A 23,528-nucleotide genomic window follows, 5' to 3' on the forward strand; every position below is an offset into this window, starting at 1 on the left:
CTAGAGAATGATTGAAAATTATTTTTAAATTTTTTTGGAAGTTATTTATGTTTTCTGCAACGGTCACTCTTAGAGTTGTTTTTTTTCTAGACATCCATTATTTCGAAGTAAAAAGTTTAACAATTACATTTTAATCAATATTATTGAATGTGTTTATTATTTAAGTGTCAGCATGTTTTATATATATCATGAACCATTATTATAATTGTTGCATAATATTTTACTTAATTCCCAACTTTGTATATTGTTTAAAAACTAAAAGAAAGTATGATTGTCAAAGATAGAAAACATGATTTAAAACATGTTTTACTAAGATTAGGAGTGTGGTTGTTAAGTTTTATTTCAGCTTTTGTTCCCTTAATATAAGTGTATAGACAGAACAACAAAGTTAATTTGAAGTGTGTTTGTAAGAGGAAAGTAAATGATTTGGAATCATCTTCATTTAGATTTATAAAATAAAGTAATAAAACTTAAAAATTTGAAGCGAGCAGTTGACGGGGGTCCTGATCATCACAACCAATCACCCACCCACCCACCCACCCCATTCTCTCCTTCGTACTCTACCCTATTCTCTCTTATTAAAATTACATTAAATCGGTACTCATTTTCCTAAACTAATTCTTGTTTCAGCAAATTTAGGAAAAGAAATTTATTTCTTCCCAAATTAAAACCCTCCATTTGATTTCCTTTTTACGAAATGTGTCTAAATTCCCCTAAACCACGCGCTTATGTCCCAAACAAAAAGAATTAGAAGATGGGCATGCCACAAACCCAAGAGCAGCAATCTGACAGTAACCCTGAATCAATTCAACCGTAATTCCAAAGTAATCGATTTCCTAAGCCCCCACCCAATCGACCTACCCAAATATTTGAAAACATAATCATAATTCCTGTTATATTTCCATTGTTTTCTTCTTCCTCCTCTTCTCTCTGTTGCAGGAGCTTCGGAGACGACAGATTTCGAAGAGGATGAAGCTTTCTGCGTTGCACCAGAGCTACATCAGCCGTCGAACCAACAGCTTCAGATCATCTGGGCCATTGGATTCGTCTTCCGACAGTGCCATTAAATCCCCTGCCGCCATTTTCTGGCTTGTCTTCCATGGTCTTTGTTGTTTAATCAGCTTGCTCCTCGGCTACCGCTTTTCTCGCTTGGTCTTCTTCTTTTTGTTCTCCACTTCTTCTACTAACTTCTATACGTCGCCGTTCCGATCCACTGCCGAGCTCGTCAAAACCCTCGATGTCCACTCCGTTCTCTCCAACAACCCCGTCGCCAACCTTGACTTGCCTTTGCTTAACAAGACGGTCACCAATTCGAGGGTCGTCGTGGGGCGCCACGGGATCCGGATCAGGCCGTGGCCGCATCCGGACCCGGTTGAGGTCATGAAGGCGCACCGGATCATAGAAATAGTTCAAAAGGAGCAGAGGTCACAATTCGGCGTCAAGAATCCCAGGACGGTTATCGTGGTCACTCCGACGTATGTACGCACTTTCCAAGCGCTGCATTTGACCGGTGTGATGCACTCGCTAATGCTGGTTCCCTACGATCTGGTTTGGATCGTGGTGGAAGCTGGTGGCGTCAGCAACGAAACGGCGTCGCTTATTGCGAAATCGGGTTTGAAAACTATCCACGTCGGATTCAATCAACGGATGCCGAATTCCTGGGAAGAACGACATAAATTAGAGTCCAAGATGCGTCTTCGTGCTCTAAGGTAGTTGTTTATTTAATTTTAAATCTAATTCAATTGTGAAAATCATTAAAATCCATACGTTTTGGGATTAGGTTGTTAGAACTATAGATTTGATTAAGTTTTCGTGATGCTTTGGGACAGAATTATTAGAGAGAAGAAATTGGATGGAATTGTTATGTTTGCCGATGATAGCAATATGCATAGTATGGAACTTTTTGATGAGATCCAAAATGTGAAATGGTTCGGGGCTGTTTCAGTTGGAATACTTACTCATTCGGTTAAGACTGATGAGATGGCGGATCGGAAAAAGGATGAAGAGGAGAATCCTAGAATGCCTGTTCAAGGCCCTGCTTGTAACGCCTCCGATATGTTGGCAGGATGGCATACTTTTAATACATTGCCATTTGCTGGGAAAAGTGCGGTTTATATCGATGATCGGGCAATTGTGCTGCCCAGGAAGTTGGAGTGGTCAGGGTTTGTTTTGAATACTAGGTTGCTTTGGAAAGATAGCAGTGATAAGCCGAAATGGATTAAGGATATTGATATGTTGAATGGTGATATTGAGAGTCCCCTGGGTTTGGTTAATGACCCTTCGGTGGTGGAGCCACTTGGAAACTGCGGTCGTCAGGTTTTGCTCTGGTGGCTTCGAGTTGAAGCTCGTGCTGATAGCGAATTTCCTCCCAGGTAAATCTCGTATCCTACTCTCGTTACATTTTAGTGTTCTGCTGCCTAATGGTTTCAATGGGTAGTCAATGATGATAACAATACATTCAGAATGATTAATATTAGTAAGGGCTAGCTTATAACCGTGCCATATTTGTGTTGTTCTTGTCAAATGATTTGAAAATATTGTACAGGAAAAGGTTGGATAAATATAATCAAACACCCTTTCTTATATACAGAATGGCATTGGCAAGTGCTAAATTAAACGCCCTTTCTTTCAAATCTTGTGCTGAAATTTTCTTCATTACAAAAATATGCCTTTTCATGGACCTTTAAGGTGTGATGATTGTGATTTTTTGTTTTACCATATGGGTTAATAGCTTTTGTAAATAATTATGGAGTTACTGTGGTTTTTCCTCTTATGGATTCATAGATGAAATATCTTATGATTTCTCTCAAACTTAGGCATCTTCAACTGGTGGTTAGTTTTTGCTGGAATTTTTAAATGCCTTGTATCATATTGTTAACCACTTATACATTTGCTGCATTTGTTATACTTGCTTACCAAGGGATGATTATTCCTTGGTTTTTCTTGAAAATATGCACAATGTACTCCCGCTGATTTAGTTGTTAGTTTGAGACTTTTTGAGTTAAGATGCATCGAAGTGTGAATATTAGCTACTCCAATTTTTTATTTTTCATTTCTGATGTCCTGAAATTGTTTCCTCTCCATTTTGGGTTCTCTAAACTCTTTATGTTACTGCATTCTTAATTGGTTTTTGCCTTTTTTAAAAACCCGTGTTGTTTGACGATGGAAATCAATCTCTGGCTTGGTCTCCTCAAATGCCATTGCCCATCTGGTCATTACTTTGTACATCATGCAGATGGATAATTGACCCACCTCTGGAGATCACGGTCCCATCAAAACGCACTCCATGGCCAGATGCTCCCCGGAACTCCCTGCTAATGAAAAACCAGCAATGGGCATTCAAGATCCAATAGTGAAGCATAGCACAAAGAGGACATCCAGATCAAAACATCGAAGTAAAAGAAAGCATGAACCAAAAACTGACACACAGGTTTCGACAAGGCATTCTGAACAAAACTAAAATCTTTACCCCACCACCTATGGAACTGCTGCACCATGAGATTGGACCAAATAGGGGGCAAATGTAGATGGTGTTACCAGTAAATATGGAGAAGCACCTCTCACAACAATCCAGTTTTTACGTGCAATTCAGTTCGAGTTTGTCCAGGGTTTCAAACATTTTTTAAAATTTCTTTCTATTCTTTTTACTTTTATGGTTTTTTGGGTCTTTAGTTTGTTGGGGGTGATCAATATTGTGCTTCATTGAGGAGGAATGTCAGCTAAGCCTTTCTCTCTGCCCTTGCGAGATGCTTGTATACTGAAATGCTTTTGGGTTACAAATTTATACATAAAATCTTTTAGTAGGAATTATAGACCTGTCTTACGTCAAAAACAATAAAAATTTCCATTTCATTTCTATAACTCTGGTAAACCAGGGAATAACAAAAGAAAAGTACATTTTCTAAATTACGATTCAGTCTTTAAGCGTTCAAGTTCAGTCGATAATTTTTTAACATGTGTCTGTTTCTGGAAGGACTGAATAGATTGGAAATGCAGCAAAAAGGGGTAAAAACTGGGAGCGGGTGAGGCAGTGTTTTCAAGCTGATGCTTCGGTAGTTGGCGGTTGCTACGTAAAGACAAAAGAGATGTGGTGAAGAAAGTTAGCGGGAAGGTTCAGTTTTTGTTCGTTGTTAATTCTACCTAAGAGGGTAGGCGGAGTGAGGTTCGTTGGCTGTTTTTTTGGTATGGTATTGGCCGTTAGTTTTGCTCTGAACCTACCAGAGTTTTGTCGATTCCCGTATTAAATGCGCAGCTTGAAAGCCCATAACTCGATAACCTAAAATATCTCTTAAATGTACCTTCACCAAATATGCCAATGCCAATTAGAGTGAAATCCCATGAGTCGAAATTTCCCGTCCCTTTAGGAAATGAATGTATGAGACAAGATAGATTGCGGCTTGGAAAGGTAATTTGTAGATTATATCCTGAAACCAAAAGAAAAGAAATTTCACAGTGAGTAAATGATTCTCTCGGGATGCTCACATGGAGTGAGTGGCGATATCTATATTCAGATAATTTATATACAAAAAAGAGCAAGTTGGGATATTTCAAAGGGGTTGCACTGAATTTCATAAGCTGAGAAAAAGGAACAATAAAGCATGTTACCCAAGTGCAGCCTTATGATCAACCGCTACCAAACTACTATAATGGAGCATATCCTGTATTTTGCAACTTGCAATACTCTCTTCCTAACATGCAATCAGAAAAACACAATTAACACTCTCCAGAAATTTTTTATATAAAAGAAATGGAATTTTGTGGATTCCATATTTTTTTAGCATTGAAAAAGATCTATGATGAATTTAAAAAATAAAATAATTAAAAGAAATGGCATGACGAAATTTGATTTTGAGTAGATTTCGTTTAAAATTAATCCATAATAATAAAATCTACTAATTTAAATTTAGAGACAAAGGTAATTTAAGATTTAACAGCTTAGCTATAGGGGCGATAATTTACCTTTGGTGCCGCCCTGCTTCATCCAAGTTCCAATAGACTCGGCTGGCCTTTTGATCTTTCTATTACTTTAGTGATATTAAATCTTAGGTTCAATTCTGCCTTCAGTCCCTCTACTCTATGAATGCTAAATAATTCCAAGATTTCGATTTAATACTTATTCTATTTAAAATTGAATGGACTTTAGGTAAAATTTCAAAGGTCTAATTCCAAATGCGGATTGAAGGTTTAAGCATGGATCTGCATTAGTTGTCATATAGGTCATGAAGTCAGCAACAAAATTGAAGTATAATTGGACCTAAAATCGTATTAGTGTAATTTATAATGCAGAGAGATAGATGTAGTGAGTGGCAATTGCATCAGCATGTCAGAAGTGTCTTCACCCTTCTACTCCCATATCTAAGCATGAGTTCGGTTCGGCCCCCCAATTAGACCCCCAAACATTTATTTAATTATTGCACCGTCATGCTTTTAACATTTACCATTTCCATTTGTCTATATAAACCCTGTACCTCTCTCCTTTCTCTTCACCAAACCACTCCCTCCAATAACCATACCAACCCTTGTCATTTCTCCCATGACAACCACAGTAACACCCATTTCCACCCTCTTTTTCCTCTTCTTCACCTTATCATCGGCAACCAGCTTCAGCCAAAATCACTGGAGGAGCGATGATGAAGTGATGAGCTTGTACCAAGCTTGGCTCGTTAAACACGGCAAACAATACAACGGTATAGGGGAGGAAGAGAACCGGTTCGATAACTTTAAGGATAACTTGAAATTCATCGACCAACATAACTCCAAAAACACCACATACAAACTTGGGTTGAACAAGTTCGCTGATTTAACTAACCAGGAGTACCGTTCCATGTTTTTGGGTACCAAGAGTGACCCTAAACGTCGAGTAACGAAGTCCAAAAACCCCAGCCAACGCTATGCTTCCCGCGCCGGCGACAGTTTTCCCGAATCTGTTGACTGGAGAGATCATGGAGCCGTTACTCCAGTGAAGGATCAAGGGCGTTGCGGTAAGCTGTTTTCTTTTTTCATTTCAACTTCAAATTAATTTCTTTTTAAATATCAAGCTTACCCGCTCTGTATCCTTCACTTGACCAGGAAGTTGCTGGGCATTTTCAACGATTGCAGCTGTTGAAGGCATAAATAAAATCGCCACCGGCGAACTAATCTCTTTGTCAGAGCAAGAGCTAGTAGATTGTGACCGATCCTACGACGCTGGTTGCGATGGAGGCCTAATGGACTATGCCTTCCAATTCATTATTGACAACGGTGGCATTGACTCTGAACAAGACTATCCTTACCTTGGTGCTGATAATAACCAATGCGATCCAACGAGGGTCAGTTTCGAAAGCTTAATTCTAAGACACTATATCTTGTAGTTTATTTGTTTTCGGCGGTTGGAGATTGACGCTCTGTTTTTTCTCTTTGGGATTTGTAACAGAAGAATGCTAAGGTTGTCAGCATTGATGGGTACGAGGATGTTGTTCAATATGATGAGAAGGCATTGAAGAAGGCTGTATCACATCAACCTGTGAGTGTCGCCATTGAAGCTAGTGGCAGAGCTTTCCAACTCTACGAATCGGTAAGCTTGACCTGATCTGCTTCTCCTTCAAGTCATCCCATAATTTGATTCGAATTTAAATCCTGTTTATAACTCAGTTGTCAAATGTTTAGGGAGTTTTCAGCGGTGAATGCGGGTCAGCATTAGACCACGGCGTGATTGTCATCGGATATGGCACGGATGAGAACGGTCATGAATATTGGACAGTGAGGAACTCATGGGGCAGCGGTTGGGGTGAAGATGGATACATAAGGATGGAGCGTAACGTTGATGACTGTGCTGGCAAGTGTGGCATTGCGATGGAGGCTTCCTATCCTGTTAAGAATGGGGCAAACACCATCAAACCTTACTGGACTAATGAAGACACTGAGAAAATTAGCAGTGCCTGAGAGTTAAAGATGTGTGCCAGCTGCTGTTTTGGGCCATGGGAGAAGAGGTGTGCCATGAGTTAAAAATGAAGACACTCTCTATTTCCTTGTTTGTTTGAAGTTAATTTATGATTGTTTGTACATATATTTTCATTAGTCAAAACAGCAGACTGGAAAGCTGGTATTGTTGTGATGAATTCAAAGTTTAATCTAGATTTGGCATGAATTTGGGCCTCAAATCCCCAAGTTGCCATCCTGGACTTGGACTACCAACTCTGTCTTTGACTCATTATGTTATAGTTATGGCAGTTGCACCATTCAAGTTCTTAGAAACCTCTGCTAATTCACATGTTTTTTCGTGTTAATAATTCAATATTAAAACTTGTCATTCAACCTAAAAGATTGATTTTTTTGATAAATTTGTTACTCAACTTTAATAATATACACATTTCAGGAATTGCACACGAAAGTTGTACCAAAAAATTATTTTAATAAATTAACTTCACTTTTTTATTTAATGAATAAAGACTTGAAAATTAAATTATATTTAAAAGAAAAATAAGTTTATCTCTTTATAAAATAACATTTTTTTATTAATTTTAATACTATATCAATTAACTTATTATTGCTAATAACTATTAAAATAAAATATAAAAAATTTAATAGATTTTTCCCTAAATTATTTTAATTAAATTAAAATTGCATAATAAAATTCAATTAAATAATAAGATAATGGAACTCAATATAGACAGAAAAGGTATTTAAACTATACTTTATTATTAAAAATTGTCTCGACTATTAAAAAATGCCAATCATTTTATGACACTTCACTATTTTTAGCTAAAAAAGTATTATTTTCTTTAAAAAATATAAACAAATTCAATTCTTTTTATTCTTCACAAAAAAACCTCTAATGATGAAAAATTCAAAAACTTATCCAAACCTAATTTTCGAAGATAAACCCAAATTCTAACCATTTGTTTTTTCTTTTTAGTTACTTTGTTAAGTGTTGTCTTCTTTTATAGATAAATTTTTTTAAGTGACTGAATTAATAGTTAAATTTGTTATGAGCAGTTGGAGAATCTGTATCTAAAATTAGTTAAGAAAGGCAAGGTTTATATAAAAGCTTGAAGTTGCTCATGTCCCACCTTCTAGTATGAATGGAGTCATTACATGAGTTGAACCGATACCAACCACACTCATTTCATCCATGTGCTTACGCAACACTGTCATTACCCTTTTCTATTACTAATTTCGTTTAGGAATATCATAAACTGGCAGGCAGGTTACCCGCTGCTGCACGCTTTCCAAGTCAGTGGCTGACCAAAAAAAAAACTTATAAACTTTGTATATTCAATTTAACCAACAAAATGCCTGTTGAATATTTTAGGACAAGAAATGAAGGTTATAAAAGTTGAGCCTAAAAAACCCATCAGGAAACTATTATTTTAATCCAAGGGCCACGGGGGTTCTTGTGAGACTGGGTTACCCCATATTGGTTCACATCACCTCAAAGCATTAAATAAACATTTATACGTCAACTGCTGTGTGTATTTTATGAGTCAAATTTATTTTCTTCTGTGAATTACAACTCTCAAATCATTTCCAGATTTGCTTTGTTTACCAATTAACACGGTAGCTGTCTTCAACAAAGAGCTCCTGAGTTGGTACCTAATCACACTCAAACTCAGGGAAACTGTGGAATCTGGACTCCCTAGATTATCTACAGGCACCAACAAATCCCTTGACTTGGCTCAAGTCCATAAACATCATTTGCAGAAACAACAACAGCATCAACCATCTGATTGCTTGCAGGTCCCAATCAATGCAGGTGATGAGAATTGCCAAGAGGCCGACACTCCGCCCGAGTCTGAGTGGATCATATCAATCAAAGAAAAGTTGGAGCAGGCTCGCCAAGATGACGCAGCTGGTTCATGGGAAAGGCTGAGCATCTATAGAGTTCCCCACTATCTAAGAGAAGGTGATATCAAATCTTATGTCCCTCAATTTGTTTCCTTAGGACCTTACCATCATGGCAAGAAACGCCTACGCCAAATGGATCAGCACAAGTGGCGCTCCCTTCACCGTGTCTTGAAGCGTACAAATCAGGAAATACAAGTTTTCCTTGATTCCATGAAGGAACTTGAAGAAAGGGCTCGAGCCTGTTATGAAGGAACCATCACTCTTAGCAGCAATGAGTTCGTCGAAATGTTGGTTCTCGATGGCTGCTTCGTGCTCGAGCTTTTTCAAGGCGCTGCCGTAGGATTCCAACGTCTTGGATATGCCAGAAATGATCCTGTTTTTGCAATGCGTGGCTCGATGCATGCTATTCATAGAGATATGATAATGTTGGAGAACCAGCTTCCACTCTTCGTGCTTGATAGGCTACTGGGGATTCAACTTGGTGAGCCTGACCAAAAGGGAAAGGTTGCGAAATTGGCGATCAGATTCTTTGACCCTTTAATGCCAACGGATGAGCCATTAACAAAGAGTGACATGAACAGATTGGGATCCTCTATGAGGCATACAGACACTTTCGACCCTTTTTCCGATCTTGGTGGCCTTCATTGCCTTGATGTTTTCAGAAGAAGTCTCTTAAGCTCTGGCCCCAAACCCGTACCTCGAAACTGGCTTAAGAAAAGATCGAATGCCATCCGCGTTGCCGATAAGCGAAGACAACAGCTAATCCATTGTGTGTCAGAGCTCAGAGAGGCTGGTATTAAATTCAGAAAGAGGAAGACCGATCGCTTCTGGGACATTAAGTTCAAGAACGGGATTCTTCGCATTCCTCGTCTCTTGATTCATGATGGAACCAAATCCCTCTTCCTCAATCTGATAGCATTTGAGCAATGCCGTATTGATTGCAGCAATGATATTACTTCCTATGTGATATTCATGGACAACTTGATCAACTCACATGAAGATGTGGCATACCTCCATTACTTTGGCATTATCGAGCATTGGCTCGGCAGTGATGCAGAAGTCGCCGACCTTTTCAACCGTCTCTGTCAAGAGGTTGTTTTCGATATCAATGACAGTTATCTTTCCCAATTGTCTGAAGATGTGAACAGATACTACAACCATAAGTGGAATGCTTGGCGTGCAGCCTTGAAACACAGATACTTCAACAATCCTTGGGCCATCGTCTCATTCTTTGCCGCTTGTATATTGCTGGTGCTTACTTTTGCTCAGACCTTTTATGGCGTTTATGGATATTACAGGCCAAGTTCTTGAATACAGTAAGGTCCTCTTATAATCCCTCTACTATTTTGAAGAGATTGCAATACATCAAAGATTTCTATTCATTTCTTCAATCATTAGGCGAAGCAACCTTATTCTTTAGGCAAAATATGATGGTTCACAGTATGTCTTTGTATTAGCAAATACTCAATACAAAAGGATGCAGCGACAATACCATTGTTGGTTTGATTGTCTAGTATCAGCCATTGAAGTTTATCCATCTTCAATAATTTGCATCTTTTTCTTTTTTTTTTTGAGATGGAATTTTGATATCAGAATCGGCAAATATGCCTTAGGTGATGCACCTGAAACCCCAAATAGCTGATTATGTTGTTCTTTCTAACCAGATAAATAGGGTTTGTGTCATTAGAAGTGCCTGTTTGACAAAAGATGTTATAAGATTCATCATGCCCTGCATGACAAATTTGCAGATGTTCGGATTATAGCACTAGTGTTTGATGTTATTTTTAAATAATGATTACATGAAATAAACTGAGATAAATCTAAGTTTCGAAGGCAGTTCTGAGGCTTAGGATCAGACACAGCCGAAGCTATCCATTTCCTGAAGCATCAATCTCAATCTCAGGAACCCAATTTTTTGTAAAGCATTAGTTTTGATTAATAACAAGGCAAAAGGGGATGCCTTTAAGCAGAAGAATAATAGAATATCCATAATGAAATAATTTGAAGGAGCTTGATTGAGGTAAAAACTAAACAGCATTGATCCCCAGGAACAAAAGGGTATTTCAACTTCAAAAGTATAATTTAAAAGCAAATTTGATATAATCCAACTACACTGCTTGATTGGTTTCATCTTCTGTAAAATGCATGTCATTGGATGAAGGGTACAGGCGACAACAAATGTTGCATGTCTCTTCCATAATAACTTTGGTTTCTCTAAGCTAAACTTCTCCAATACATCTGAAAGCTAACCCAGTCAAAATCTGGAGAAAATTAACAAATATGTAATGTGGATTGATGATCCTTTTGGACAACTTGTACTACCAGCAAATCCTGTGGGAATTCAGCTGTCAAAATAAAAATGAATTTAGGGGAAAGCGAGGAAGAAAAATTACACAACCAGCATATATATACAACTGTAGCATGCAATATATACCTGACGAATTTAATTTTAATCCCTAGGAAGAAGGTTCACACTTTCTGTTGAAGGCGCCTTCTTGCCATCATATCGCTAACAAATAACAAAGGACAACATTTATTTACCATGGTCAAGCACAAAGTTTATACTAACTGGAAGAAAAATGGAGATAGGATAATGAGTGAGGAAAGGGAGGAAAGTTAGTTTTCTTTCATTATGTTTGGTATGAATATAGAAAATAGTGAAAGCAAGATGTTAAGGGTAAAGTTAAATAAAATTGTCAACTTCAGTTGAAAGAGTTGTTTCCTCCCACATTTAGAAGGAGTGGATTTGGAGGAAAGGGAAAGGGAAAGGTGCAAATCCTCTTGTTTTCCTTTCCTCCTACAAAACAACGGAAAGGATTAAAAGAAAGTAGCTTTCCATTCCATTCCATTTCCTTCCTATCAACCACAGCATAAGAAAAAATATGATAAAGAATATCGTGTTTGCCTTTCACAAAGGAAATACGGATCTAGATATACCTGTTTACCAAAAGAGAAAGGAACATATTTGTATTTGATCATGTGCAATATCTGTCTCTTCATGGTTAGAATGAATAACATTAGCCAGTAGAAAAGGAGTATAGGCCAAAAGACAGGCACATCAAACACACTGAAGAACGTCATCACAAAAGCAATGCAGAAGGCCTTTGTAATAGAGTACCTTCACACACAAAAGAGCATGTAAGAGACGAGAACCATAGCATGGAAGACAACAACATCATAGACAAAGAATGAGGAAGCAGGGAATAATGTGGAAGATAAAGGACAAACTTCTCTGTTTCAGCTCAAATAAAAAATATTTATATAGTGCATATGTAGTATTAGGAGACCTCAACGTCAATGAATTAAAATAGAAAACTGAATTACAGCATTAGTTTTATAGTATGGTATAGATTTTCCCTAAAAGTGAACACTTTATGGTAAAAGTTTCTATGCAATCAACCCATCCAAAAGACAATGGAGAATGTGTGATCAAGCCTCAAGCCTATATCGGCATAAGAGGCTCCAGTTGTCATGTACCCATTAACATGATGGAAGGAAAGGAATAGACCCTGAAATGTGCCGCTGGCGAATCTCATACCCTTCCCCAGGGGAAGCAACTGAATTGTATTTTTGTTCTCATTTCATCTATTCCAGATTCCTCTTTTTCCTTTGAAAATGTAAACGACAGTAGAAATTTCTAATCATTTGTGTTTACCAGCCTTGTTCAATATACTTCAATATTAAATTCTTCCCCCACAACGCTCAGGCATAATGAATTTCATGCAAGAAAAGCTTACTTTATCAAATTCCCCTAACAAATTAACCATGCCGGGTTCGAGTCAATACTGAATAAACTATGCTAAATTTTGGAACAGTACAAGGAAAAGGAAAAAAAAGAAGAAGCAAAAACAGACCTTCGATCTAGCAAGTTTCTTAATCGCAGAATAAGTTAATCTGTTTCTCATGATAGAAAATTCAAGAGAATGAAACTAAATTTGAATTATTTGTAAACTTAATCATCGATCAAATCATAACCGACAATAATGAAGAGTGAGATGGCGAACCAGAATTTGAACTCGGGGAGTCGGCGAACGAAAGGGCGAAACTCATCGGATCCGCGGGTGGGGAGCGAGGGGCCATCCTGCATCTCGGGGTCCACTTGAGGAGAAAGGAACCCCATCAGGAGATTCAGCAAGTAGATGCCGAGGCCGTAGGTGATGATGTAGAAACCCTGCACAAAGTAGACGCGTACGGCGTAGATCAGCACCAGCACCAGACATGCTATCCAACGGTACAGAATGTGCGGGACAGTCTTGTCCAGAACGTGCTGGTACCGCCGCGACACCTCGAAGCTCCACCGCGATATAGCGGTCGCAGGATACGATTGGGATAGATCGTCACCACCTAGGCCACCGCCGGTTGGTCCGGTCTCCATCGGGGGGCCTAACTAACAATAAAGAAATAAATACAAAGCCTCTTCGTTTTCCTTTTCGCCGAAACAAGTTTGTTCCTTTCAGTTTTTTTCCCCTGAAACAAGAGTGTCCTCTAACAAACTACAAATCTTTTAGGAGCCATAGCTTAACCTCTGAATTACGGCTCGTGCTGAAGCACGTGGCTTGAGTCGAGTAAAATAAAATTGGCATAATTACAATGTTAGCCCTCAACTATACTATACTTTCTACTTAAGTACTTATTTTTTCAAAAGTGTCAAAAGTTTTGTGCCACTAATCACATTTAGAATAAAGTGAGACTAAAATATCACTAGAAGAACTAAAGGTTAAAGAAGAATTTTGTATTTAAGCTTAATAATTAATCTTCAAATGACGATGCAGGCTTTTTGTTTAGGGCCGAAATTAGAGATAAAGATCACTTTGCTAAAAGTTCTGGATTGAGTGTTGCTCCTAAATTTTTATTTTTTAAATATCTATATTTGCAAATAAAATTATATCATTAAAATAGTATTTTTTTAATATATTATTAATTACTGTATGATAATAATAAAGTAATAGGATAAACTACAAAAATAGTTATTTTTGTTTGTCTTAAATTACATTTTAGTCACTTATATTATCGTTTTGTTACAAAGTGGCCACTTTACCGTTAAACTCCATTACCTCCCTAACGACAGTCCTACATGGCAATCCAAATGGGTTTTAAGTGCCAACTTGGATGTTCAGTTGCTAAGGTAAAAATAGATTTTTAATTAAATAAATTTAATTTGGACTGCTACGTAAGACATCCAAGTTAACTTTTAAAACCCATTTGGACTACCACGTAGGACCGCCATTAGGAAGATAACAGAGCTTAACAGTAGAGTGACCACTTCGTAACAAAACTATAATGTAAGTGACTAAAATGTAATATGAGACAAACAAAAGTGACTATTTTTATAGTTTACCCTAAAGTAATATTAATTAACCATTATTTCATTGAATATTATTAGGTAACTTAAAAATAATAAAAAAATTCATTATTATTATGAATATTTTATTATTAAATTAATGTCTATAACTATAAACTTTGAAAAAGAATTTTTAAACATTCCAACAAAATACTTTCTCTTTTGATGTCCTATCTTTGGTTTTTTACTCTCTTTTTATTCTTTAATTTATTTTTATTTTTATTCTCTCTCTCCTTCTATTTCATAACATGTTATTAACACAATATTCTTTTTTCATGATTCCTTTCTAAGAATTTTCTGCTTTCTTATGAAAAAAAACTCTCCCCTAAATCCGCACAAGCCTCCCTATTTTTGAAAAACAAAAAGCAAAAGTTTTGAAGAAACAAATCTCTTAAAACCAACTTGTGGTTTTAACCCGTGCCTAGAGGTGCTCATGAGTTGAATCGAGCCCATGCAAGGTATCTAGATAAAATTTTCAAATCCGGGCTTGTCCCAGATTGGCTCAAAAAATGGATTTACTTTTTTGTCTAATCCCAACCCAATTTAAGAAAGCTAAATCCAGGCTTGACTCGGTCCACTCATATTTGATTTTTTGATTAGTTTTTTTTAAATATTTTTTTTCAAAAAATATAATACACTAAATGCACTAAAAACACTAAAATAAATGTTTTCTAACACATTAAAAAGCATTTATATTAAAAAGCACTACCATAAATATAATGAGTATTTTATTATATTAAAAACACAAATAAATATAATAAATATTTTATTGTGTTAAATGTAAATTTTAAAAATTTATATTTTAAGTTGAGTTTTTTAGTTGAGTAAGTTTTTTTTTAGGTTTTGGGTAATAGATTTAATCGTTTTTGGGTTAATGATTTAATATAAATATAAATGTATATAACTATTATTTAACATATATAATTAATATAATTATTTTTTATAATAAATATATTCGGGCCGAGCCAGGCCAAGCTCGAGTCACAAAATATTATCTAAGGCTAATCCATATAGAAAAACGAGCTTTAAATTTTGCCCAAGTCTATTTTTGGGTATTCTATTTTTGTCCAAATCCTCTCATTTTCGAGTAAACGAGTGACTTGGCCCATGAACAGGCCTACTTGTACCCCTTGAAAGCTAAGCCAAGCCACAAGCCACTCTCGAAAACAAAACTGTAAAATAAAATTGATCAACGCCAGAAAAGTAAAGAAGGGTCAAAACTACGTTAAAAGGATTTGAACTTGTGGCCTTCTACAACTCTCCTTGCCTTTAACCACTCAACTATTATAAGTTTTAAAATTATACTTCACAAGAACCTTTTATACAAGTATATCTTGCTTAGAAGTGTCTCTTTGAATCAATGATCAAATTTATCCCTAGTTTTTCATCCAAGAGTTTAGACATCAAGATACAAAGTTTACAAGAAATTCATTTTAACTAATGTTTTATATATGATATTTTTTATCAATTTTAATTCATAATTAATTATGATAGATTTGATTAATTTGTTTTATTTCTATTTTTTCAAGGATGATGAAAATTTGATCTCAACATTGATTTTGGTCCTCAATCTTAGATTTATGGAGCAAAATTAGATTGGTAAAAAGTTTCAAAGTTTATTTTTTGAGGTATGATTATTATTTGTTTTAAATCTAATCGACTTATTAAGTAATATTATTAAATATTGATGGGTTCATAAGGTATTAATTAACCTTTGTAGTATATTATTTTCAAATGATTTTCTAATGTCTTATAACATTTAAAAAAATGCTTATAGTAATATTCTTTGAATATTTTAAAAGCTTGAGTTTTGGTAGAAATATATTAACACCATGTTACTTTATATTTGAGTACATATTCTTTTTCTTATCAAATGTTCTTTGTTTAAACATATATATTGATTGTTGACTCAAATATAAGTTTTTATAATATTTATTTTTTTAAATAAAGAATCTATTCACTACACCAAAACAGGCTTTTAGTGGCGCTATTTGCGGTGCTTTCAGTAGGGCCGCAAAAAACGCCGCTATTGACACCGCCGCTAACTTTTGCGGCGTTTTTAGAAATAAACGCCGCTATAGAACAAGACCTTTAGCGGCACTTTTCACACAAATGCCGCTATAGAACAAGATCTTTAGCGGCGCTTTTCACACAAACGCCGCTATAGGTCATGACTTTTAGCGGCGCTTTTCCCACAAACGCCGCTATAGATCATCACTTTTAGCGACGCTTTTCCCACAAATGCCGCTATTGAACAGACCTTTAGCGGCTCTTTTCCCATAAACGCCGCTAAAGATCTGACCTTTAGCGGAGCTTTTCACACAAAAGCCGCTAAAAATATATCTTTAAAAAAATATTTTTTTAAATAATATTTATTTCTATGATAAATATTATGTTATGTTTTAAGGATAAATAAAAAATATTATTTAAATTAAATTTTCTACGAAAATTTTAACTTTAAAACTAAATTTAAAAATTAATGAATTTAAATTTAGAATTTAAAATAATAAATTAATAACACAATTAAAATTCAAAAGTTAGAACTCTTAAGTAAAAATAAAAATTTAGAATCAAAACTAAAATAAATAATACATATGCAAGGTAATAAAACATACAATGCATTTTCTTAATCAAGTAAATCTTGGTAATAAAAGATATAATACATTTACTTAATCAAGGAAATCTTGTACATCATTGAAGTCACACCATCAAATTTGTACCCATCAAACTTATTCTCCTCCAGCCACCATCTTGCATTTGAACAAGTATTTGTACACCATAAGCGACTACTACCCAACTCATGAGCCTTATCTATATTAGTGACTTGAGGTCATCAGGGGTTCCAAAGCGGCTACTAGGTGCAAAGAAGTTTGTCACATGGTACCTGCAAAATATTAAATGCAACTTGTTATAAGTAGAAAAGTGTGTCTACTTATATCTGCCACATAGCAGTTAGTACAAGTTTACAAACTTACAAACATACACAGAAACAAATAGATTTGAGCTAATATTACGATGGAGGTAATACCCGAAGCTAGCATAATATGAGTGCTCTTGAATAGCCATGATCTGAACAGCATTGTACCCAAGTCTTTTAATACGGGGAAGAACATCATCTCTAAAGTTGGCGTATGTGTTAATCATTGGCTCCTACATCAGAGAGTTGATAATACTAAGAGAATTGTAACAAAGAAAATAACAGCTACATATATGGTTCCTTTAAATTTTGACATGGTTCAAATTCTTAAAGAAAGATAACAAATTTCAATTTTGCTATATCCTTGCAGACTAGGAACCTAATGATTTTCAGGCAAGCCTTCACACCCACCGTCAAATTTCAAACGGAACTCTACATCAAAATATGGACTCACACAGAAAAGTCATCTATTTATATATATTTTTTTATAAAATCCCGTTTACCTTATTCAGGGAAGCAATTAATTAACTCTTATCAGCCATCACTCTGGTCTATACCAGTTAAGATAGCAAACTAATCGAACACTGATATCATCATATTTAACTAAACGACGTCATTAGTACCTCGAATTCTAGTTGCCAACAAGTAAATTGACACAAGGTTAAATTAGATTTAGTTTTATTATATTGCGATATCAACCACACAGAAAATCCAGAAGATAAAGTAAATATTTTAACAAAGAAATACAACATTTGTCTTCATCAATTGCTATAGGAAACTTCCAGCATTTCCTCCTCACAAGTAAACTCCCATTCTCAGCAGAAAAGATAAATTTGAAAAAAAAAACACTTCATCTATTTGTTATTAGAGATGAAACTAGATTCAGAGACAACATAGACCAGACCATTCATTTAGAGCAAAAAATACGCGAAGGAAAGACAAAACCGAAACACATGAAACCTAGGTTAACTGGTGTCAGATATGAGTATCTGTTAAACAGTAAATCTTGGCTAAATCTCTAATTAGTATAAACGATGGAAATGATAGATCATTTAAGCTATGATATGCTTGTTTTCAAGTAAAAACAACAACATCACTTAAAAATAACAGATATATTGGACTCTGTCTTCCATATAATAGATGTAATTAAATAACAGTATGCCAAGAGAAAAGGGGTAGGACAAAGAAACTTACAAATTTTAGAAGCCTAACAAAAAAAAATAGAACTTAGAATGCTTTCTGAGAGGTTTTCTTCCCAAATATTGCTTCTCAAACCAAAGGTGAAAAAGTACCGAAGATTCAAAGAGGCTGTGAAATTCACGACTTTCATTAAAATTTCATACTAATTTCTATTGTAGAGATGTTCAGAATACTACCTTGTGGTTTAGGCTGTGAAACTGGTTGCGAAATAGGACGCTTCTGAGCTGCCTGAATATTTGCCAAGGCTAGAGCTTGATCAGAAGCTTTGCCTTTAAGAGTTAAGGAACTCATGGCCCATCTGCAAGGTTAGAATTTTAGCAGTCAAAAACCAAAATTACATCTTGGGAAAAGAGAACTGACATTATCCATCAAGTGGCTATAAAAAAATTCTGGACATGCCTTTATAAATCATTTAACTATTTAAGCTAGCTACTTAAAAATTAATGCACCTTACAAGAAAACAAATTGTAACATACAAGTTTTCAAGGTCATTGATTCCATGTGAACCATCTTAATAATGTTTGATATGCCTTCACTATTGGCTGAATCAAAACAAATATTCAAGAAGGATTAGCTAAGAATCAACTAACCCCTTCATTTGGGTAGCCTGCAATGTTTCCCAATAATATGGTGGTATTTATTCTAATTACAGGTTCTTCATCAACCTGCACAACATTGCCAAAATGTACATAAGAACATGACTTTAAAACAGAAAAAATCATCAAACAAATTAAAAGAGAAAATTACCATTCTCATAATAGTAATCTATTGGTGATTTTCATATGGGAAATTAGACACAACTCCAACACTAATATTTTAAGCTGAACCCAGTTAACCTTTTTATCCAGTTAGATAATATACTTCACTGTCAATTAAGACAATAAAATCAGTATGGGCAAAATTTAACTAAATCAATTGCACAGAAAGAATCACATAAAAAATTTCGAAAACACATACATAATAAAATCAGACAAATCAAATAATAAGGAAAAAAATTAACGAAGAGCAAAACGAAGTTAAGAAAAAATAGTAAAAGGATGGATTAGGGATTACATCTAGGAAAGGGATGAGCTCAGCGACTGACAACAGGGGTTTGACGAGCCTGTTTCCAGCCTCTATTTTCTCAGCAACCAAGCAGATAATCATTCAAAAACAGAAAATAAAAGAAAGAAAGCGAGACAAGTAACAGTAACGATATATGAATCAGCATAGAACAAATTAAATTACAAAAAGAGAAGATGAAATTACCAAAGAGCGAACGAAAAAGAGACGGAAAGAATCAAAGATCTTTGCTGAGAGGAAGAAAGAAGATCCAAGAAAAATAAAAATGAGGCGAAAGAAATGAGTTTGGAAAGGGGAAGAGGCGAAAGAAAGAATTAGGGGTTTAGCCATGAGCATTAGCGGCACTTTTCTAAAAACGCCGCTAAAGACACGAGCATTAGCGGTGTTTTTTTAAAAATGCCGCTAAAACCCTGAGCATTAGCGGCGCTTTTTAAAAAACGCCGCTAAAACCCTGAGCATTAGCGGCGCCTTTTCAAAAACGCCGCTAAAGACCCGAGCATTAGCGGCACTTTTAAAAAACACCACTAAAGCCCCGATAACTCAGAAGTTGAGCTTAGGTTTTTTGCGACGCTTATTGGAAAATGCCGCTAATGCTCATTTTTAGTGGCGTTTTTTGGAAAGCGCCGCTAACACTCGATCTTTAGTGGCGTTTTTTTAAAAGCGCCACTAATGATTGATTTTTAGCGGCGTTTTTTTATCCAAACGCCACTAAAAACGTCACTAAAAGTCTATTTTGATGTAGTGATTGGGATGTTTAGAAGTCTACTTATAGATCTATTTTAAAGGATACAATTATAGACGTGATAAGTGGTATAATACTAATCACTAGAAGTGGAAACAATAATAAATAAAATAACAATGAGGGTTCTTAAGATAATGCTTCAAAAGGTAGAGATAACCTAAGTTATCAATGTTATGAAATATCATTGACCACGTACGTACCGTACGTCTAAATATTTATTACTATATTAATATTCTTTAAAAATATATATGTCTTGTTGACAATGTAGCAATGAACGTTATCCTTATAGACAGAAAGTACTATCTTATATGGTATTGAAACAAACAAATATTAATGTAATATTTGATAGTACAAAACTAGTTAAAAGCTCCAGAAGAGCTAATATATCAATATCTGGAGAGCTAATATATCAATATTTGGAAGAACAAAATTTGTGATGGTTAATGCATTAGTTTCAAAAGATATTCTCAATAAAGGATCTCATATTGAGATTGTGAATGGGGAAAAATTATATTCAGTATGAATCACTCTTGTTATAAATATCTACATCTTTTGATAGAGAAATATTCAGTTATTGAATTATATTATGTATGATACTTGGATATCTATCTTTATTTTGAAAAGGATAGAGAAAGATTGAGTTTTGATTGTGAAAAATCCACTTAAATTGTGGATTAATTTAAGAGAAAGATATGACCATTGGAACATGATAAATTTATCTAAAGCTCATTACAATTGGTTGCGCCTGAAGTTGCAATATTTTAAAGATATGACCATCAGCCCATGATAAATTTATCTAAAACTCGTTACGATTGGATATACCTAAAGTTGCAATATCTCAATTATGTGGGAATAATATTACTAATGGGAACTTACTAGAGAAAACTTTTCTTTTCATGATTCAAATGTGCTTCTACAGTAGCAATACCATGAAAAGGTTTTGAGATATATTATGAAGTAATGTCATGTTTACTTATGGCTGAATTAAATAACGAGCTATTAAATAAAAAACCATAAAGCTTGTTGTAATAGATATATTCCATTCCCTAAAGTGAATATAGTAATATATAAAGGCATAATCTTTGACGTGAACGTAGTAAGTGACTTTATAGTAATTGTAAAAGGGATGATCATAATAATTCTTCTTACCACCAGAAGTAAAAAATGAAGATAATGTAAAGATTGATGATAAGATTGATGTTGAGTGCATTTATGGTATGATCATGCACTTTGCTTAATTTTTCACATATATCTATGCAAAAATGATATTTGTTTGTTCACATTTTGAAATTTGATAAATTCTATTTACAATAACTGCATGTGGCTTTGGCTTTTATTCTATTGTATCGAGGCTAATGTTCTATGTTTGGACGCTTCAAAGAGGACATTTATACCTCCAAATTTATTAATTTGGTGTTTTCTTATATACAATGCTAGTATATTTGCTTGTACAATTAAATCATATGAGATGGTAAACTAAAAGTTTACATTAGAATCATTGAATCATGTGCATAGTAAAGTAGAAGTTTACTAGTCCAAATATACTAATTGGTTGACATGATCGGTTAAACCCTCTTGATCAATAATGATGCGGCAAGATACGAATTTATATTGATATTTATTAAAGAACCTAAAAATTCTTCATTTATCAAATGTTCTTTTCAAAGAAGATTTATTAGAACCTCATTAATAAAAATAGAGATTGAATCTTTTGCATTTTTGAAAGAAATATGGGCTCATTTATCCAATAAATGAATGTTTTAATATAATTTTTGTAGATGCATCTATAAGATAATCACATGTGAGTTACCAGCACACAACCTATAGTTTGTGAGGTTACTTGTTTAATGATTAGTGTAAGAACAAAACTTTCAAATTATGCAATCGTGACAATTCTTGCTAATGTTGGAGAGTTTATTACTTAGGTTTTCAATAATTACTATATGCTAGATGTAAAGCCCAAAATCTGCCCGGGCCCAACAGTCCAATTACAAAAAAAAATATAAACCCAATTTAAACCCAAATAAATCAAAACCCTAGGGCCTAAATGGCCCAAAAAAAACTAAAGCAATTTTTCAGCTAAATTTTAGCAGCAAAAAAACCCTAGCCGTATGACCTGCTACTGCCATCGCTTCGCCTCCTCGCGCGCCTGCGCCACTTGCCGCCACCACTCGCCTATCACTGGCCTTCCACGCCACTGACACCTGCAGAGAAAAATAAATGCAAGGCAACAGAAGAATCCGACAAAATAAAGAGCAAAAAGACAAAGAATAGAAATCAATAGTTGTAATACGGCTATAAAAGCCAAAATGTTCTCGTTGTATTTTTTTTATGTGCATTAGCAATCAGAAAATAGATCAGAAAGTTTTAAAAGGTTGATTTTATCTATTTTACTATCTCCTTTTTTATTTTTTTCGATATTTATTTTTATCTTTTATCCTTTTTAAAAGTCCTTTTTTTTAAAACAAAAACATAAATAAGAAGAAAAGGAAGGAAAACTTACCTGAAACACCATCGGCCGCATCATCGGAGATCTCTCTGTCGTCAGGATTGGCCTTGAAAGGTGGATTTGGGGGTCCTTTTCTGTTGGTTTTCGAGCCAAGGGAGTTTGGCCTTCGAGGGTGCTTCGAAACGAGGCTAAAGTTCCTCTTTTACGCTCCTCCGGCCACCGTCCACGGTGGAGACGCGGTGGACTGACAGCAGGCTTCAAAGGCTGGGTTAGAAACCCTAGCAGAGAAAAGAAAAAAACTTTAAAAATTTTTTTGGAGTGAGGGGCGGCAGAAATGAATTTTCTAAAAAAAACTTGGCTTAAATAGAGTCATTAAACGGCACCGTTTCGCCATAACCCGAAATCGACCAGGCCCAGTGGCCAAGACCCGCGTGTTTCGGCTTGGAGGGGCTATTTTCCCATTTAGTCCCTTCGTCTTTCGGTGTTACGCAATCGGGTTCCGTTTATTTCTTTAATTTTGGCCCGCGAATTTGCCACATGCTTCAATATAGTCCGCGTATGAATGCTGCGCTTCAGGACTTGGGCATATCGCCTGATCAGTCCTTCGCACTTTGCGCGTGCTTCATTTCAGTCCTTGAACCTTTTATTTGCGAATTTGGTCCCAAATCATTGGCTTGATTCCAATTCGATCCTCGGCCTTTTTAAACTTTTTTATTTTTATTTTATATATATAAATATGCATATTTAAAAACCAGTTTTATTTAATATTTTATTTAATGTTATTTACTTTTATATGTATATATATTAAAAAAATTCAGATTTTGTCATATACATGTACAGGCATGTTTTCTTAATACGTACATATTTTTACAATCAATATATACATACTTATATTTTCTATGCTATAATCTATATGCTTTTTTTTTCTTTCTCATATATACATGTATATACACACTTTTTATAATACACATACGCACATATTTTATGTTATATA

At 35.1% G+C, this 23,528-nt stretch overlaps 3 protein-coding genes, 1 long non-coding RNA gene and 1 pseudogene across 8 annotated transcripts; 3 read left to right on the plus strand and 2 right to left on the minus strand.

Annotated features, from left to right (window-relative positions):
• Positions 1-546: 546 nt before the first annotated feature.
• On the plus strand, positions 547-3,807 carry LOC107913333 (probable beta-1,4-xylosyltransferase IRX14H; annotated as a pseudogene).
• A 1,503-nt stretch (positions 3,808-5,310) lies between these two features.
• On the plus strand, positions 5,311-7,169 carry LOC107913331 (cysteine proteinase COT44). 2 transcript variants are annotated; one of them, XM_016841885.2, is made up of 4 exons: positions 5,311-5,981; positions 6,070-6,308; positions 6,413-6,553; positions 6,646-7,169. In XM_016841885.2, exons 1-4 carry the CDS (start codon positions 5,534-5,536, stop codon positions 6,919-6,921), a joined length of 1,104 nt encoding a protein of 367 aa, XP_016697374.1. In that variant the 5' UTR covers positions 5,311-5,533; the 3' UTR covers positions 6,922-7,169. The 2 variants fall into 2 exon arrangements, with proteins under 2 accessions (XP_016697374.1, XP_016697375.1); XM_016841886.2 differs by having other exon boundaries at positions 5,473-5,981; positions 6,416-6,553.
• A 1,315-nt stretch (positions 7,170-8,484) lies between these two features.
• On the plus strand, positions 8,485-11,067 carry LOC107911125 (UPF0481 protein At3g47200-like; the record flags this gene model as incomplete). The annotated part of the gene is made up of 1 exon (XM_016839011.2): positions 8,485-11,067. A coding segment is annotated over one exon (1,650 nt), but the record flags the coding sequence as incomplete, so codon positions are not given.
• On the minus strand, positions 10,816-13,324 carry LOC107913332 (protein RER1A). The gene is made up of 4 exons (XM_016841887.2): positions 12,828-13,324; positions 11,761-11,941; positions 11,258-11,332; positions 10,816-11,168 (listed from the first exon to the last, which is right to left on the minus strand). Exons 1-3 carry the CDS (start codon positions 13,196-13,198, stop codon positions 11,273-11,275), a joined length of 612 nt encoding a protein of 203 aa, XP_016697376.1. The 5' UTR covers positions 13,199-13,324; the 3' UTR covers positions 10,816-11,168; positions 11,258-11,272.
• A 3,417-nt stretch (positions 13,325-16,741) lies between these two features.
• Positions 16,742-19,661, minus strand: LOC107913330 (uncharacterized). 4 transcript variants are annotated; one of them, XR_001688471.2, is made up of 7 exons: positions 19,530-19,661; positions 19,335-19,396; positions 18,872-18,946; positions 18,458-18,579; positions 18,276-18,389; positions 17,193-17,314; positions 16,742-17,048 (listed from the first exon to the last, which is right to left on the minus strand). It is a non-coding gene; the product is annotated as an uncharacterized lncRNA (long non-coding RNA). The 4 variants fall into 4 exon arrangements; XR_001688473.2 differs by having other exon boundaries at positions 19,335-19,383; positions 19,530-19,604; XR_001688474.2 differs by lacking the exon at positions 18,276-18,389 and having other exon boundaries at positions 19,530-19,648.
• Between the last annotated feature and the right edge of the window lie 3,867 nt (positions 19,662-23,528).

This window comes from Gossypium hirsutum, chromosome D11, assembly GCF_007990345.1.
Source record: "Gossypium hirsutum isolate 1008001.06 chromosome D11, Gossypium_hirsutum_v2.1, whole genome shotgun sequence".
In the NCBI taxonomy this organism is placed as follows: domain Eukaryota; kingdom Viridiplantae; phylum Streptophyta; class Magnoliopsida; order Malvales; family Malvaceae; genus Gossypium; species Gossypium hirsutum.